The sequence below is a fragment of the Carettochelys insculpta genome, chromosome 9 (assembly GCF_033958435.1).
Source record: "Carettochelys insculpta isolate YL-2023 chromosome 9, ASM3395843v1, whole genome shotgun sequence".
NCBI lineage: Eukaryota > Metazoa > Chordata > Testudines > Carettochelyidae > Carettochelys > Carettochelys insculpta.
The window spans coordinates 3799752-3815080 of NC_134145.1; the positions used below are offsets into that span (position 1 = coordinate 3799752).

Below are 15329 nucleotides of genomic sequence, written 5' to 3' on the forward strand. Positions count from 1 at the left end.
GGAGCTGGGCTGCCGGCCGGGGGACCGAGCGCCTTCGGGGGGAGATGTGGATTTTTTCGACGCCCCGATGCTTGTCCAGGCAGCTCGAACCGGCCCGTGCAGGGGCGCTGCCCCCCACTCAGCCCTATTCCCGAACTGTTGGTGCCTGCCGGCTGAGCCCCCCCTACGTCCCTTTTCGGCTTGCGCCTCTACTCCGGGCATTACGGCGCGTGACGCAGAGAGGAGGGGGCGGAGAGGCCGCCAGGGGGCAGGGTTTTCCGAGCCGCCCTCCAGTCAGCTGGCGGGCAACCCGGAAGCGGAGGGCTGGAGTCCCGCCCCCGAGTGGGCGTGGCCTGAACAAGATGGCGGCGCCCGTTGGGGGCGTGACTCCGCGCAGGGGGGCGGGGGCAGCGGCAGCGGAGCCGCTGGCCGCGGAGGAGCAGCATGGAGGGGAGCAGCCCGCCCCGGTGAGTAGCGGCCCGGGGTCCCAGGGCAGGGCGGGGTCAGAGCCGGCAGCGCCGCGGAGGGAGGGGGTCCCGGGCCGCTCAGCGCCCCCTCGGGAATCGCTGCTCCCCCGCCACGGGCCCGGATCCCGGTCGCCCTGGGCCTGCCGGCTGCGGGCCCCGCTCACCTCCCGCAGCGCCGAGCACAGTCCGCCCCGGGCGCTTCCTTTCCGTGGGGGGGGGAGAGGTACAGCCGCGCCCCCCGCCCCGTCCTCTCCGTGTGCCGCCGCTGGGCCAGTCCCGTTCCGCCTCCTCCAGGCGGGCCTGGGGCCCCTTAGCCCGCGGAGCTGCTCCCCTTCCTGCCGCTGTCGCCGCGCTGGGGGGGTTAACTGCACCGCCTTCAGAGATCCCCCGTCGTCTTAGATCGGGGTGGGGGGGCAAACATCTTCCATCGGGGCCCACTGCAGTGAGCAGCCCCCCCCCCCAATGGCTCCAAAGCGCTGGCCATTCCGGGCCCGTTCCTGGGGGGACCCTTTTGGCCCCCTGTAAGAAAACAAGTCTGTAGAAGGGGGTTGTGAACCCACGAACGGGGCTTGTCCCCACTAGATCCCTCGTTGGAAGCGGGGGTGTAAATGAGCCCGAGGGGTGAATAGCAATGAGGCACATGCAGCATCTCATTTGCTTAATTCTCGGCAGGAAGGTCCAAGTTGCTAAGGGCAAAGCCGGGGCCCCCAGTGTAGCTGCAGGTGCTGCCAAGTTCCCTCATGCCCAAAACTTTTGGAAAATGCTAATGGGGACAAGCCCAAAGAGTAAACCCCTTGCAACCTTCTCTATGAGCTGGCAGAGCCTGAGAACCAGCAGCTGCTCATGTAGTGCCACCCCCATAGGAAGTTTCACCCCACCAGGGCGGACACCCCAACCTAGAGCATTTCCATTAACATGTTATGGGCACAGCCATAGTGATGCTGGGGTCTGCCTCAAGTGAGGACAGTGTAGATGCTTCCAGTGTTACTCATTGAATGTTCCATGCCTGGGTTATTCTGTTCTATTGTTAAGCCTGGGGTGGCACCAAACATGCGGAGATGCCGGGAACAGCTCCTGGGGGAAGGGGGCAGAAGTTCGGTTTCTGGGAGAACTCGGATATTTGCCTGCAGGGCCAGTCAGGCTGAAAATAAATCCCTGGACAAAAGAGGCCGAGGCTGGAGAAACTTCCATTGGTTACTTTACCACATGTTGCATATAAAACAAAATAAAAGTTCCTGCACACACTGTCCCCTCATGGCTGGTTTGACTCGGGACCCCAGGGGGAGTCACAGACCCGGGGAGCTGAGCTTTCCCCCAGCCCTTGCCGACGGAGGAGGAGGTTTCTCTGTCTAGATGTTGCCCCTGCTCTGATGTATTTTTTCAGGACTGTCCTCTATGGAACTGAAACCAGTGCAGAACCCGGATTCCCCAGCAGCGGACAATGCTGCAGCTAGGTGGCTGCGAAGGCAGGCGGACCTGCCACTGGCTGCTGGGCAGGATGGGCTCGCAAGAGCCTGTCTTGACACCACATGCTACCTCGTCAGGGGGCCCAGTTCCCACAGGACCAGCCCGACTTGCTTCCAGCACAGGGCCCTGGAATATGGCTGGTTCCGGTAGCTGTGGGACCTTTGGCCGCCCCTTTGGCCAGTCTGCAGTAGCTGGCTGGTGGCGAGAGAGAGTGCTCTGCTCCCATGAGGAGGATACGGCAGCCCAGCAGCCCCCAGGCCTGCACAGCAGAGAGCCAGGCCTGCCACCAGCTGAGTGGGAGTTAAGGCCATCAGAGATGCCACTGCTGCAGGCTGGGGCCCTGCCTGCCCCAGAATCTTCCCCAGAGCAGCTGCGGCTCCTGATAACTTAATCAGCCCAGTTCCTTTATGTGCATTGTCTGAGCAAGTGACTGATGGACAGGCAGGGGCTAGGGCCCCACACCCAACTCCTGCTGGCTTTCTCCTGTGCTGTGCTGCAGCTAGGATGGTCACATCCCTCCCTCCCTCCTTCCCCCGCCCCACAAGAGCAGCTTACTGCCGCCAGAGAGAGCAGCTAATTCCCCCCTGCAGCTCCCAGCCCTGGGGCTCTAACAGCTCAAAGGGACCGGACCCTACACAGTTCTCCCTCTGGCCTGGCACGAGGGCCAGCTGCAGCAGCCTGCGGGGCCAGAGCCAGACTGTGGCCAGTGCCTGAAATCTATGGCCCCCCACCCACGGGACCCTCTCTGGGCCACGTGTAGGGCAGGTGCTCTGAGCATCTTTCCCCAGTCAGTGCCCTGGGGAGCCAGTGTAGCGCACCCCTGTCTGCTCCCGCAGTCGCTGTGTGGCTGGGCTGCGGGGGCGGGCATGGGATGGGACCCAGGAGATCCAGGCAAGTCGTCCTCGCTCTGCCCTATTTCCTCCTCGTCCAGCAGCAGCCAGCCCTGGGGCTACGGTACAGGACGCTCCTTGCAGAGTGCTTGGCAGATAGCAGGGGCCAGGAGTCTGGTGGGGAGTGGGCTCCAGCGGGGGCCTGCCTGCAGAGCTGGGTCTGCTGAGTGCATGCCCTGGCTACCCCTTTGCCGCAGACCCCAAGGCTTCCCTGCGCTGAAGAATGACACGTTCCTGAGAGCGGCCAGAGGAGAAGAGACGGAGTACACCCCGGTCTGGTGCATGAGGCAGGCTGGCCGGTACCTCCCAGGTGAGCGGCTGGGGCATGGGGTCCCTGCCTCCCCTTCCCCTGGCTGGCTAGAGCCGGGGATCACTGCTGGAGCGGCGGCTGGAGCAGGAGACTCAGGCAGAAGCCAGGGTGGTGCTGGCACCCTGTGCCTTGTCCTGGCATGGCCGGGCTCAACCCGCCGGCACCTCACCCTGCCGATCGGCTTGCAGAGTTCCGGGAGACCCGAGCTGCCCAGGACTTCTTCGCCACCTGCCGGAGCCCTGAGAGGTGCTGTGAGCTGACCCTGCAGGTGAGCGGCTCCCTGCGGCGGGCGGGGGCTCGTGCAGGGCTGTCAGAGCCAACCCCCCAGAGGGAGGCGCCATTGTCCTGCCCAGGGCTGGGACATATGCTCCTGGGCTAAGCACCACCCCCACCCCAACCAGGCTGCTTTCCCACATGCCTGTCTTTAGCTTGAGGTCAGCAGGGCCTGGCCCTGGCTCACAGCTGCCCAGGGCCCCCGTCATTGGAAGTGCCGGCTCGGCACAGCCTCATGCGGGCACCGGCACAACCAGCTGGCAGCTGCTTGCGGCTCGCAAGGAGGCAAAGGGTTGTAACTTGCCAAGGAGCGAAGGCCCCTCCCCTAGGAACACGCAGCCCCTTCGGGACTGAGCTGGAGCCGTTGACGTGGGGCTGGTTGGACGGGCACCCGTTCTGCGAGGGCTGCAGCTCACCCCTGCGGGGCCTGGGGACGGGACACTAGCAGGGAGTGGGGCTTGGCCTTACTACAGCAGATTTTCTCCTGGCCGTCTGGCTGCTGCCGGCCTGCTCAGGGGCCAGGTTTGGCCTTGGGAGGGAATTCCCCTGTTGGGCTCTGCAGCCTGGGGCACTGGCAGGTCTGGACTCGGGTCGGGCCCTGGGTAACTGAGCATGTGAGAAGTTCAGTCGGGTGGTGTCTGCCCCAGCTGTGGGTGAGGGAGGTTCAGGGCCTGCGCTGAGGGGATCCTGGGGCCCGGCCAGCCCCGCAGCCTGTGAGCTCTGCCTGCCTCCGGCGCTGACCCGGCTCTGTCCCCTGCAGCCCCTGAGGCGATTTCCCCTGGACGCCGCCATCATCTTCTCGGACATCCTGGTGGTGCCCCAGGTAAGAGCGGTGCTGGGCCGTGGCGGTGCCCCAGGCCGGGAGCGGGTGGGCGCCCGCTCCCTCATGCGTCCTGCGCTCTGCCCCCAGGCACTGGGCATGGAGGTGGTGATGGTGCCCGGCAAGGGGCCCACTTTCCCAGAGCCCCTCAAGGAGGTGGAGGACCTGCTGAGGCTGCGGCAGAAGGTGGATGTGGCGGCAGAGTTGGGCTACATCTTCCAGGCCATCACACTAACCCGGCACAGGCTGGAGGGCCAAGTGCCCCTGATCGGCTTCTCCGGGGCGCCGGTAAGGACCCCCTCCCCCCACCCACCAGTAGGGGGAGCCAGGCCCAGGGCCCCTGACAGCGGGAGCCCTGTGTTCTCTGCAGGAGCCCCTGGGGCTGGCTGGCCCCAGTGCAGGCGCAGACCCCGGCTGGTTGGGCCCATTCCTGGCAGTGGGAGGCCTGGCGAGTGCAGCCTCAGGCAGGTGGGCGGCCACTGGCTGGGGGTGTCCAGCCAGCCCTGCCCAGCCCACTCCTCTTCCTCGGCCAGTGGACGCTCATGTCCTACATGATCGAGGGCGGCGGTTCCAATACCATGGCCAAGGCCAAGCGCTGGCTGTACCGGCACCCCCAGGCCAGCCACCGCCTGCTGCAGCTCCTGCAGGACGTCATCGTGGAGTACCTGGTGGGCCAGGTGGCCGCTGGCGCTCAGGTGCGGGGGGGCATTGCTGGGGCGTGTGGCAGTGGGGTGCTGCGGGGCAGGGCCTTGTGGCAATGGGCAGAGAGGGAGGGTCCTACAGCTCTGGTCCCCTGGGGGCAGTAGAGGGGGTCAGGAGGGGTCCCAGACTGGGCTGGGCACTGGGAGGGCCTAGCCTGGGTGGGGGACCCGGACTGGCTGGGGGTGCAGCATGGGGAGGCGGGTGGGAGGCCTTGGGGGGCCATGGAGAGGGGTTGGGGGCCCGAGGCTCTGGGAGGGGGTGGGGGCCCCAGGCTGGCTGGGGAGGGGGCCCCAGGCTCCCCAACCCTCCTTTGCGTTGGCCTGGGCAGGCGCTGCAGCTGTTTGAGTCCCACGCTGGGCACCTGGGCCCTGAGCAGTTCCGGGAGTTCGCGCTGCCCTACATCCGAGCCATCGCCACCGGCGTGAAGGAGAAGCTGGGGGCGGACGCGCTGCCGCTGGTGCCCATGGTAAGGGGCATGGGGCTGCCCGGCCACGGCCCCCAGGGGGAGGGGGGCACTGCTGCCCTGCATGTCTCTATGCGTCAGGCAGGGGGAGGGGCTTCCCTTGGCCTCATCCCGCAGTGGGGCAGTGCCAGCCAGAGCTCCGCTCCCTACGCGCCTTGGCCTGGCTGGGTCCCAGCACCAGCAAGGACGAGTCCTGGGCTGTGGGGAGGGGGAGACACAGCCCTGCCCCTTGGAGCAGCGAGCCCCCGGCGTCCTGCACTTCTGAGCCCCACAGCAGCACCTGTGTAACAGCCTGGCCCAGCCACGGTGCCCACCAGCCCACAGCTCAGGGGAGCAGCCAGAGGCAGCAGGCAGGAGAGACACGCAGGGCGGGGGCAGGGGCAGACCCTTGCTCTGCTCCTGCCTGCGCGGCCCTTCCCAGGCAGCAGCTGGGTCCTGATGCGGCTGTAGGGTTCTGGGAAACCCCTTCCCCCAGCCAGTTGTGGGCCCTGGCGGCTCGGGGCAGAGCCAGGCGGCCGTGTGGCTGAGCCCCTCTCCCCACGGCAGATCATCTTCGCCAAGGACGCGCACTACGCCCTGGAGGAGCTTGCCCAGGCCAGCTACGAGGTCGTTGGCCTAGACTGGACCATCCAGCCCCAGGCCGCCCGGTAAGAAGCCTGGCCAGCAAGCCAGGGCTGCAGCGACAGGGCGCAGGCCCAGCTGGCCAGGAGCCAGGGGAGATGGGCAGCTCCTTGCCTCTGGGGGCCAGGCCGCCAGCCACTGGCAGGTGCCCTCATCTCTGCCCACCCTGCAGGCACAGCGGGCACCAGGTCTCAGCAGGGCCCATTCGCGCTGGTTCCTGCAGCCCAGCTGCCCTGTGCCTGGCACTGAGGGCCCAGGCCTTAGAGATCCGCCCCCCGCTTCCCCTGCAGGGGCCAGGATGCCTGCCCACCTCCCTCCTTTCCTGGGCGGGGGCGGCTCTGCCAGGCCGCACGCACAGGGCACCGTGGTGCCTGTAGCTGTCTCGGGAGCCAAGTGGGCGCAGGATCTGCACGGGGCAGTTCCACAGCAGCCCTGAGGCAGGCGTCCCAGCTGCCACCCTGCGCTCCTGGGGGCCAGCTAGAGGGGCGCGTTGGGCCTGTGCGGGTCACCAGGGAACTGGCAGGGCCGTGCGGGTGCTTCGGAGGGGCCGACAGCTCTGCGGTGCAGGGAGCCCCGTGCAGCCGCAGACACTTACCAGCCTCCTTTCCGTTCCAGCGAGCGGACAGGCCCCCGTGTCACCCTCCAAGGGAACCTGGATCCTTGCGCCCTCTATGCGCCCAAGGTAAGGACGGGGCCGGCCAGGAGCTGGCCCCCCTGCCTCAGGGGTAAAGCAGATCCTGTGCAGCTGGGCAAACTGAGGCAGGCAGGGCCGAGCTCTCAGGCATGGGTGGGAGGGGAGCGAGAGCCAAGTGTGATTCACCGGGGTGTAGGGGACTGAGCCCAGCACAAGGGGCAGGGCCAGAGCAGGGGACAGCCCCCGGCCTCTGCCCCCAGGGTCCCAGCTCAGCGGGCCCGGCCCGGCCCGGGGCTCAGAGCAGGTGTCTGTCTGGCAGGAGAAGATCGGGGAGCTGGTGAAGCGGATGCTGGAGGGGTTTGGGACCCAGCGCTACATCGCTAACCTGGGCCATGGCCTGTACCCCGACATGGACCCAGAGCACGTGGGCGCCTTCGTGGAAGCTGTGCACACACACTCCCGCACCCTCAGCAAGCCCACCTGAGCCGCAGTGTGGGACGCGGGCTGGCAGCAGCACATTAAAACTCCAGCTTTCCCCTGGCAGCGTGTGACTGGGGAGGAAGGGGCAGGGTGGGGGACTGCCAGTGGGGGTGCCGGACAACTGCACCCAGGAGCTCTGAGCCTGCCTCCCCATGGGGCGTGCTGCTTGGTGGCTCTGCCAGGGCCTGTCCTGGCTCCCCTTCCCCTCACAGGCTGGGCTCAGTGCACAGCCCCCAGGTACCTGAGACATGCCCCAGCCCCCTCTCCCAGCAAGGACTCAGCTGTTTTCTGGTTCTGGTGGGAGCCTCCCTTGGGCTGCAGACCCCCTCCTGCTGGTGGGGGCAGCCTTCGCCCCTGACCGCTAGGGGTGCTGCCCTCCCCCGCCTCAGTTCCCACATGCTGAGCCCGGCCTGCATCTCACCTGCAGCCTGTCCCACGGAGATGTTCTCAACCCCCCTGGGGGAGCTGAGCCCAGGCCCTTTGCCAGCCAGCTGGTGCCTTTCCCCCAGCAGTAACGGCGCTCCCTTGGTGCTGGCCAGTTCTCACATGTCTAGGGGCTGTCTCAAGGGCGCACCCACCATCCTGGCCGAGCACCACGCCCTGGTCCTCCCCATGCACAGCCCAGCCCAGCCAGCCGCAAGAGCTGAGTGCAGGGTGTGCCCTGGAGGGGTCGGGCAGCTGCATGGACAGAGGCCCCATCTGGCGTCCCTGGGGTGGAGCTGGGAGGGCCTGACCAGGGGGGCCCTAGGCAGAGCAGCCTCAGGACCCTGGATCACCACTGACTGTCACAAACCCAGCATCTATCGCAGCATTTGGCTGTTCGGCTCCCTGGCAAAGCCATGTGGTGCACAAGGCCCAGAATTGTCCCTCCTGCCCCAGGCGTGGTCCCAGCCCTGCATGCCCCAGTGCCCCTGCTCGGTGCCCACCTTACGCAGCAGCGCTCCCCTCCAAGGCCCTGGCAGGGCTGGAGTACTGGCCTCCAGGCAGCGGGCCCCAGCCAGCCTGGCCTGTGCCATGGCCGGAGCCAGTTCTGCTGCAAGTGGCCCATGGGAGGGAGGGGAGTTCGCCTGGGACCACCTGTCATTCCTCACACTCCTCGACTCTGGCAGTCAAGGTGGCGGATGCTGGGGCCATCCTGCAAGGCACTGCGGCAGGGTGCTCTGCACACACTGGGCCTGGGCCGCACCAAACGGAGCCAGATGCCTGCTCTCAGCAAAGTCCGGAGACAGGCCGGCCTGGGCCTTGCTGTGTGTAGTGGTGAGCCTGCTGGGCACACCCTGTAGCAAGCCTTAGGGCCCAGCAGCCTGTGAACCAGAGCCAGGAGACAGGGCGCCCGTCCTACAGCTCTGAGCATCTTCCCAGCCAGCTGCAGGCTCAGACCCTGGAGGGTGGGGGGCTCCAGAGTGCCCACGGTGGCTTAAGTCTGCTCCCAGGGACATCCGTGGGCAACCCCCTACCCCAGCTGGGGCGCACAGCGAGGCCCAGGCTCAGCCGGCTTGGGACCCCACTAGCCTCTGCCTCTTGCTCCGAGCTGTGCTCGCAGGTAAATCTCGTACGTGCTGCCCTGCAGCGACTGAGAGGCGTGCCCTTGCTTTTTCCATCCACATGCAGAATAAGTTTGTGCGCGCCACGGCCTGCACGGATACGCACCACCACTACACACACACAGCGGCTGTGGGCGCTCTGCCAACCAGCCGGGCGGCAGCTGAATCTCTCCCGGGCTCAGCCTCCAGGGAACACTGCCTGATTTGTTTCCCGGTGCTGGCACTGGGCAAAAACACACTGAGGCCCCTCCGACTGGTGCCCTTTGCCCCCCTCCATTCATTCCTTGTGAAAACACACAGCAGCACCTAAAGTCCAACACCCTTTATAGAAAATGGCAGGAGCGGCACAGAAATAGGATTCACGTCTTTTTATTATGAAACGTCAAGTTGAGAGGTTGCGCAGACACACACACGCACAGGGAGAGAAACAGGTTGAAGAGTGATACTTCTGTGGCACCAAATACTGCGTACAACTGGCTTTCCCGTCTGCCGCGCAGACACAGATCTTTCAAAAATAAAACCAGACAGGAGCTCATCAGCCCACGTTGTCTAGCTACTAATCGCGTGCCCCAGCCTGCCCAGCCCTCCCTGCCCTTCCAAAACTGAGACACACGGGACCGGGGTGGGGACATTAAGACACCTGGAAAGAGGAGGAAGGTCCCTGCCCCACACTGAGCTGGGATGGCTACGCAGCAGCAGGAGATGGAGCGATACACATCGGGAAATGTGACAAGGGGCCTTTGCCCAGCAAGTGCTCGCGTGTGCCAGAGCGACAGAGGCTGGGAATGGGGAGGAAATTAAAAGAAAAGTAACTGAGAAGTCGTGTTTGTGGTCCTGGCATCCCCCCACCACGCATGCCTCCACACCCACATCCACACACCGAGAGAAGGCCAAAGATAGATATGTACACGATGGGCCCAACGGCTTCTGCCCCTCGTCGCTCCTCCACTGACCACCGGCAGAGCTTACAAAGCTCAGGGCTCCTGCTACGTCCATCAGCGTCCAGCCAAGTCCATCCTCTGACTGTCCTGATGTGCCAATTGGCCGCTCGTCCAGCTGGCCCAGGTTTTGTCTCCCCCAGGGTCCTTGTGGTTCTGCAGCCATTTTGAATTCATTTCCGTTTGCCGGCCGCCTCCCGCCCGCCCCTCTTGTGCCGACAACACCAACGGTGCCAGGGAAACCTGAGAAATGGTCACGTCTCCTCTTTTCCACTTCAAAAGAAAGTCCCAGCCCGCGACAATTTCAAGTATCCCCCAAATAAAAGACAGAATAATTATAAATAATTATAACTTTACAATTTAATAATTGACACATATACTATAGTATTTACAGTATCATAAATGCTTTTTTCTTGTTACTTTTAGTAAGCAATCCCTGAGAACAGTTACTCTAGTTTTTTTTGTTACGTATCTTCATGAACGGAGGAGGAGTTTCACATCTCCACAGGGTGCGCATGGCGCTGCAAGGCCGTGGCCTTGGGTCCCCCAGGAGGTTTAGTGTTGCATGTCTCTTTTGCATTTTATTCTTTCCTTTTCGCTTGGCAACCTTAGGACCAGCCGGCAAACGCTTCCGTTAGGAAAGAGGTATTAGATTTCCAGGTTAGCTTTTGGTATTGACTGGTTCCGCCCTCGGGAAAGCAGGACGCAGGGAAGCAAATTGTTCTTCCCCTGTTTGTGTTTTGGTTTGAGGTGCCTGAAGATGGTTGGGATCCTCGCAGGCTGTGAAACAGTTAAATCCAACGGCAGACCAACCCCCCTTTGTCTTGCCAATTGTGGTCCGACTTGCCTTTCGGCACGTGGAATGCCCCTGCCAGACCCTGCCGGCGCAGGCCGGAGCTCAGCCAAACCGCTCCCGCACCAGCAGCATCAGTTTTTTCTTGCCTTTGTAAATCTGTTTGAGATTGTCTATGAACTGGGCGAACTGGAGGTGGCCGTCCTGGGCCAGGAGGAAGGTCTCCCTGGCCTTGCTGAGGAACTCGATGAACTCGCCGTAGTGCCGTGGGCTGATGTGGGTGAGCCGGGAGTGGGTGGTGTTGATGTACGCGTTGATCGTGGCATCCAGCAGCTGCCGCAGGGGGGCCTTGTCAGTCGACATCAGCTTGCCAGAGTTCCTGCGGCCGGGGATGCCGGCCAGGCCCGGCGCCGTCATAGTGCAGCGCCGCAGGATGTCTGACAGCACCGTGGCACAGTGCACGCTCTTCACCACCAGGGGGATGATGGCCGCCAGCTCGTTCTTGCCCAAGGAGTGGCTCAGCGCGCAGGCCCAGAGCACGTCGTTGATGGCCGGGTGGGTGTCCTGGTTATAGGCCAGGTTCAGGTGCGTCATGGCCAGAGAGGCCAGCTTGAAGGCCCGCAGCGGGTAGCCCCGGTGCTCCATGTAGCGGGCGATGGTGAACAGCTGGGCATAGGTCATGCCGGTGGCGGCGGCGTCGATGACGATCTGGTAGGCCGTCTCGAAGGCAATGTGGTCCTTCTCGCACAGCGTGAGGGCTGAGAGGGCGCAGTTCTGGGGGTCCTTCATGGCGCACTGCAGGGCCAGCGTGCGGGCACAGCCAGCCAGCTCCTCGCGCTGTGGGTAGTCCAGGCTCAGCCGCAGGATGGTGTTGTGGGACATCACCGTGGCTGCCACGATGCTGGTGGCTTCCGTCGGGGTGAAGAGGGTGTACCAGTTCTGCAGGATGCTGAGCAGTGCCCGCACGCCTGCCGGACAGAACACACAGTGAGCACGGGCGGCGGGAGGCTCCGAAACCCTCCAGGGCTCACCGAGCTCAGCCCTCTCCGGGAGCCACGTCCCATCCCGAGCCTGCGGGGAGGCGCTCAGAGCCAGGGGGAGAGCACTGGCCTGGATCTAGAGGGACAACCAAATGCCACTGCACTGCGGACAGAGAGAGCTCCAGCGCTCCAGGCCAGCGGTCCAAAGCGAAGCTACAGATTCTACCTAGGGCAGCAGTACAACTGCATCGCCGCGCACAGAGTGAAGCGCTACCTCCCCGGAATCCTACGGCCTGGCCCTCTGCTCAGGGGCTGGGCACTGAGCCCTAGACATGGAGTCAGGAAAGAACCCTCCAGGGCTCCGTGGCTGGGAGCCTGGGGGGAGGGAGGCCGCACGAGGCCAGGGTTACCTGCCAGCATCATCTGGGGACGTCTCAGTAACTCAACCCCCATCGCTGCTGGGGTCTCTGGCAGCAGCGCCCCAGTCTCTGCCTGCAGCTGGGTTCAGTCTCCCCCACCTGGCTGGGCTCAGCGCATGGGTGACATGGGAGCTTCTCCAGCCTGGGCCACGCCCAGGTCAGCCCAGAGGGTCCTGAAACGCCATGAAACCTCCGGCCGTCTCAACCCGTCACTCAGCCAATCGCCCCAGCGCTGGGCCGGGCATGGTGACGGGGCCCAGGGCACAGTCCCAGCCCTTCCTGGGGTACGGACCGGGCTGTCCGGACGAGTGGTACCCACCCACTTCTGTCGCACAGGTGACCAGCCACCGCACCATCTCCCTTCGCCTCCAGTTCAGGGTGGACAGAGTCATCCGCATGACCTAGGAGACAGACAGACGTTCTCAGCCTTGCTCTCCCTCACCAGCGCCCACCCCATCCGGCACGGGTGGCTCAGCTCAGCGCGGGCCAGGGCCAGTTCGAGAGGAGGCTCCAGGACCCATCACGTGTGGCCCCGCGCTGGGATGGCCCAGGGCCACGGTGAGGCAGCCAATGGCTCCGAAGCGAACTTTTGAGTTCATTTGCCAGGCTTGCCTGGTTTGATGCTGCATCACAGCCGTCCCAGGCGGGCAGCTGGCACCAGCCCCACCCGGGTGGGGCTCACAGCAGGAGGCTCTGACTGCTCAGCTGGGCCTCCCCCAGGCGCAGGGAGCAGGCTGGGAGGGGAGCTGCAGGCAGACTCGGGTGGAGGCGGGAGGGGGCCCAGACTCGGCCCCAGAGCAGGGAAGGGGCTGAGTGCAGGACTCGGAGGGAACCCGCCTGGGGCTGCAGGCCTCACTGGGGCAGGGGAAAGGCAGTGCAGAAACTGCTGGGACGTTTCGGCCGGACTCCCACTACCCTGCCCGGGGCTACATTCGGGACGTGGCCCGAGAGCTCGGCCACAGCTCTGGCACCGAGCAGCCAGCATCGGTCAGGGCCGGAGGGTGAGGCAAGGCGCCTGCAGCGCCACATTGGGCCAGCAGGGGGCACTGCAGGGCAGGCAGGTTCAAGGTGCTCCGAAGGAACCGGCTGGCGGTCTCGGAACGGGGCTGCCCCCAGCAGCGGCTGGGTTAGCGGGTCCAGGCAGCCCCCCGGCCGACGCCCCCCACCTACCTGCAGGCCCAGCTCCAGCGCCACGTTGAGCAGGGTGGTGTCAGGGGTGCTGTCCGCAGGCGTGGCGATCTTAAAGGCGTCCTGGGCCAGCTTGAAGATCAAGGACGAGGAGTGGATATTCTTCTGGATCGCTTCCAGGACGGTGCGTAGCCGCAGCGTGTCGCCTGCAGGCACGGAGGGGTGGGGCGGAGAGGTCAGCCTGGGGCCGGCAGGGCCCACACCTGCACCTGCCCCGCCTGCACCCCCGCTTTTCACTTCGGCCCCCGCGGCGAGGACCTGGGCAGAGCTCAGACTGCCTCTGCCCGGCTCATAACGGTCACTCTGGGTCTGCGCAGCAACTGCAGCCAGGGGAGCTCAGCCGGAGGACCATCGCCGTCCAGGCTGCCCCGAGCGCCCCTGGCTCTGCCCACAGCAGGCCCACAGGACCCAGCGCGCCCCCAGGGCTGCTCCGCACAGAGCTGCACGGCGCCGGGAGCCCAGGCCAGGTCTCTGCCGAATCCCCTGGGCAGTGGGATTTCTCCCCTGGAAAACGTCTGGGGAAACGGCAGCTGCTCATGCCACAGCCCAAGGCCGGGCTCGCTGACAGCACACAGCAAGCCAGGGGCGACTACCCTGCGCCTGCAGCCGCTCGGGGGCCGCATGGATCCGGCCGGCCTCTGCGCAGCACGCACCGGAGCCCTGGCGGCTGGCTGGGCTGAGCACAGGGTGTTACTTCTGGCTCCTGTGAGCCCAGAGGGAAACTGGCCGAGCCTGCAGCAGTGGGCCCAGTCTGAGGGCAGAGAGGGGCATTGGGGGTGTGGCAGGGGCTGGCATGGGGCACAGCCCAGCCGTGCCCAGCCCGCAGCCCCAGCCTCGTCCCCCAGCTCCCAGGTCTCACTCTGCGCTGTGCTTCTGTTCCTGGACACAGGCCCAGCTGGCGCTGGCCTTGGGCTCCGCACCAGGCACTGGGCACAAACACACACTCCACTCCCCAAAAGGATCCAGCCAGGGCCAGACCCTTCCAGCAGGTAAGATCCATCCCGTGGGCCATCAGCCCCCTGCCCGGCGTCACACGACTTGCACTCCATCCCGCGGCTCTGGCTGGCGGCCAGCCCCTCGGTACAAGCCAGCTGGCCTGGCCGGGTTCCCAGCGAGGTGAGTGCAAGGGAAGTGCAGGCAGCTGTGGGGTCACCGCCACTCCCTGACACCACAACACAAGGTGCACGATACACAACAGGCCCATGGGGCAAGTTCTCCCTGCCCCTGTGCGACACCTGGGCCCTTCCCGGGAAGCTCAGGAGCTCCCCAAGAGCCGGCATTTCCTGAGGGGTCCTACTGACCTGGTTCCTCTCCCGGGTTCCATCCCCACCGCTCAGCTCCCTGACCAGACAGGGACCCAGGGCCTCCCAGCTCATCACTGCCACATGGGGAGGAAGGTCTTTGCAGCTGCTTTCCCAGCCAGTCCCTCTCAGCAGGGCCTGCCCCGTGGGGAGAGCTGGGCAGTGTTTGCCTTGGGCTGGAACCGGAGACGTTCGCTTCAGAGGTGACGAGATCTCATCCTGGCTCCTTAACTGTGTGCTCCAGCTGAGGAGCTCCGACCTCAGCCTCTGGCTCGCCCCACGGGCGCTCGCGGTCGGACCAACAGCCGCAGGATCAGAATTTCCCCCTCAAAGGCTCTGCCTAGCCAAGAGCCTCCTGCTTGTCTCCAAGGCCTGAGGGGGCAGCACGCTGGACAACGAACATCCAATGTGCTTCAGTCACAAGGTTAGACACGCTGAAAAGACAGATCCTCACCAGGGCAACTGTCTGGAGCTGCTGGGCTGAGCCTCACCGTGGTTTGAATTAGTCTCATTACAAGGGATACAGAACACACCGGTTACTTCAGACGGGGGCCAGAGTTAAGCTGGCCACCCGGGGGAGGGTTTCGCAAGCCCAGGTACGAAAAGACCAGTGAGGTGCAGACTCAGAAGCAAAATGCAAGAAAGCCGAGCAGCAGCTGAGAGCATGATGGGTCCCTGGTTAAAAATCAGACGGGGGAGAGTGATTGCTGGCGCTGGTGTGGGGCAGTGAGGCACGAAACCATGCTGGTTGTTCCTGGCTCTGCCTGCGATCAGAGAAGCCGGACTGCCTGCATTCCCCGTTCCATCAAAATAAGCAGCACCTGCTCTCATTGATTTCTCCCCTCTGCCGGAATCCGTCCCATCGCCTGGCTCAGAAAGAGACCCCCCTGCTATAAGGTAACTGGGTCGCACAACAGCAGATGAATTTTAATGCTGATAAATCCGAAGTAATGAATATTGGAAAGCACAACCCCAAATCTACCTACAAAACGATGGGGACAAATGGGCTACTACCCCTGGAGAGAGAGACCTTGGAGTCATTGTAGAGAGTTCTCTGCAA

General features: G+C 64.6%; 2 protein-coding genes across 3 annotated transcripts in view; one reads left to right on the top strand and one right to left on the bottom strand.

Annotated features, from left to right (window-relative positions):
* The first annotated feature begins 311 nt into the window (after positions 1-311).
* Positions 312-7189, top strand: UROD (uroporphyrinogen decarboxylase). Of its 2 annotated transcripts, XM_075003153.1 has the most exons (10): positions 312-446; positions 3001-3113; positions 3302-3381; positions 4147-4209; positions 4297-4494; positions 4740-4901; positions 5237-5374; positions 5918-6018; positions 6608-6674; positions 6946-7188. In XM_075003153.1, exons 1-10 carry the CDS (start codon positions 424-426, stop codon positions 7108-7110), a joined length of 1110 nt encoding a protein of 369 aa, XP_074859254.1. In that variant the 5' UTR covers positions 312-423; the 3' UTR covers positions 7111-7188. The 2 variants fall into 2 exon arrangements, with proteins under 2 accessions (XP_074859254.1, XP_074859255.1); XM_075003154.1 differs by lacking the exon at positions 4740-4901 and having other exon boundaries at positions 6946-7189.
* Positions 7190-7230: 41 nt separating this feature from the next.
* The window catches only part of ZSWIM5 (zinc finger SWIM-type containing 5), a 137830-nt gene continuing 129731 nt past the window's right edge, over positions 7231-15329 (bottom strand). Inside the window, exons 12-14 of the mRNA XM_075003151.1 lie at positions 12951-13114; positions 12100-12181; positions 7231-11349 (exon numbers count right to left, since the gene is read on the bottom strand). Of these exons, the coding sequence (XP_074859252.1) occupies positions 10487-11349; positions 12100-12181; positions 12951-13114 (1109 nt within the window). The 3' untranslated portion in view covers positions 7231-10486. The remainder of the gene's footprint in view (positions 11350-12099; positions 12182-12950; positions 13115-15329) is intronic.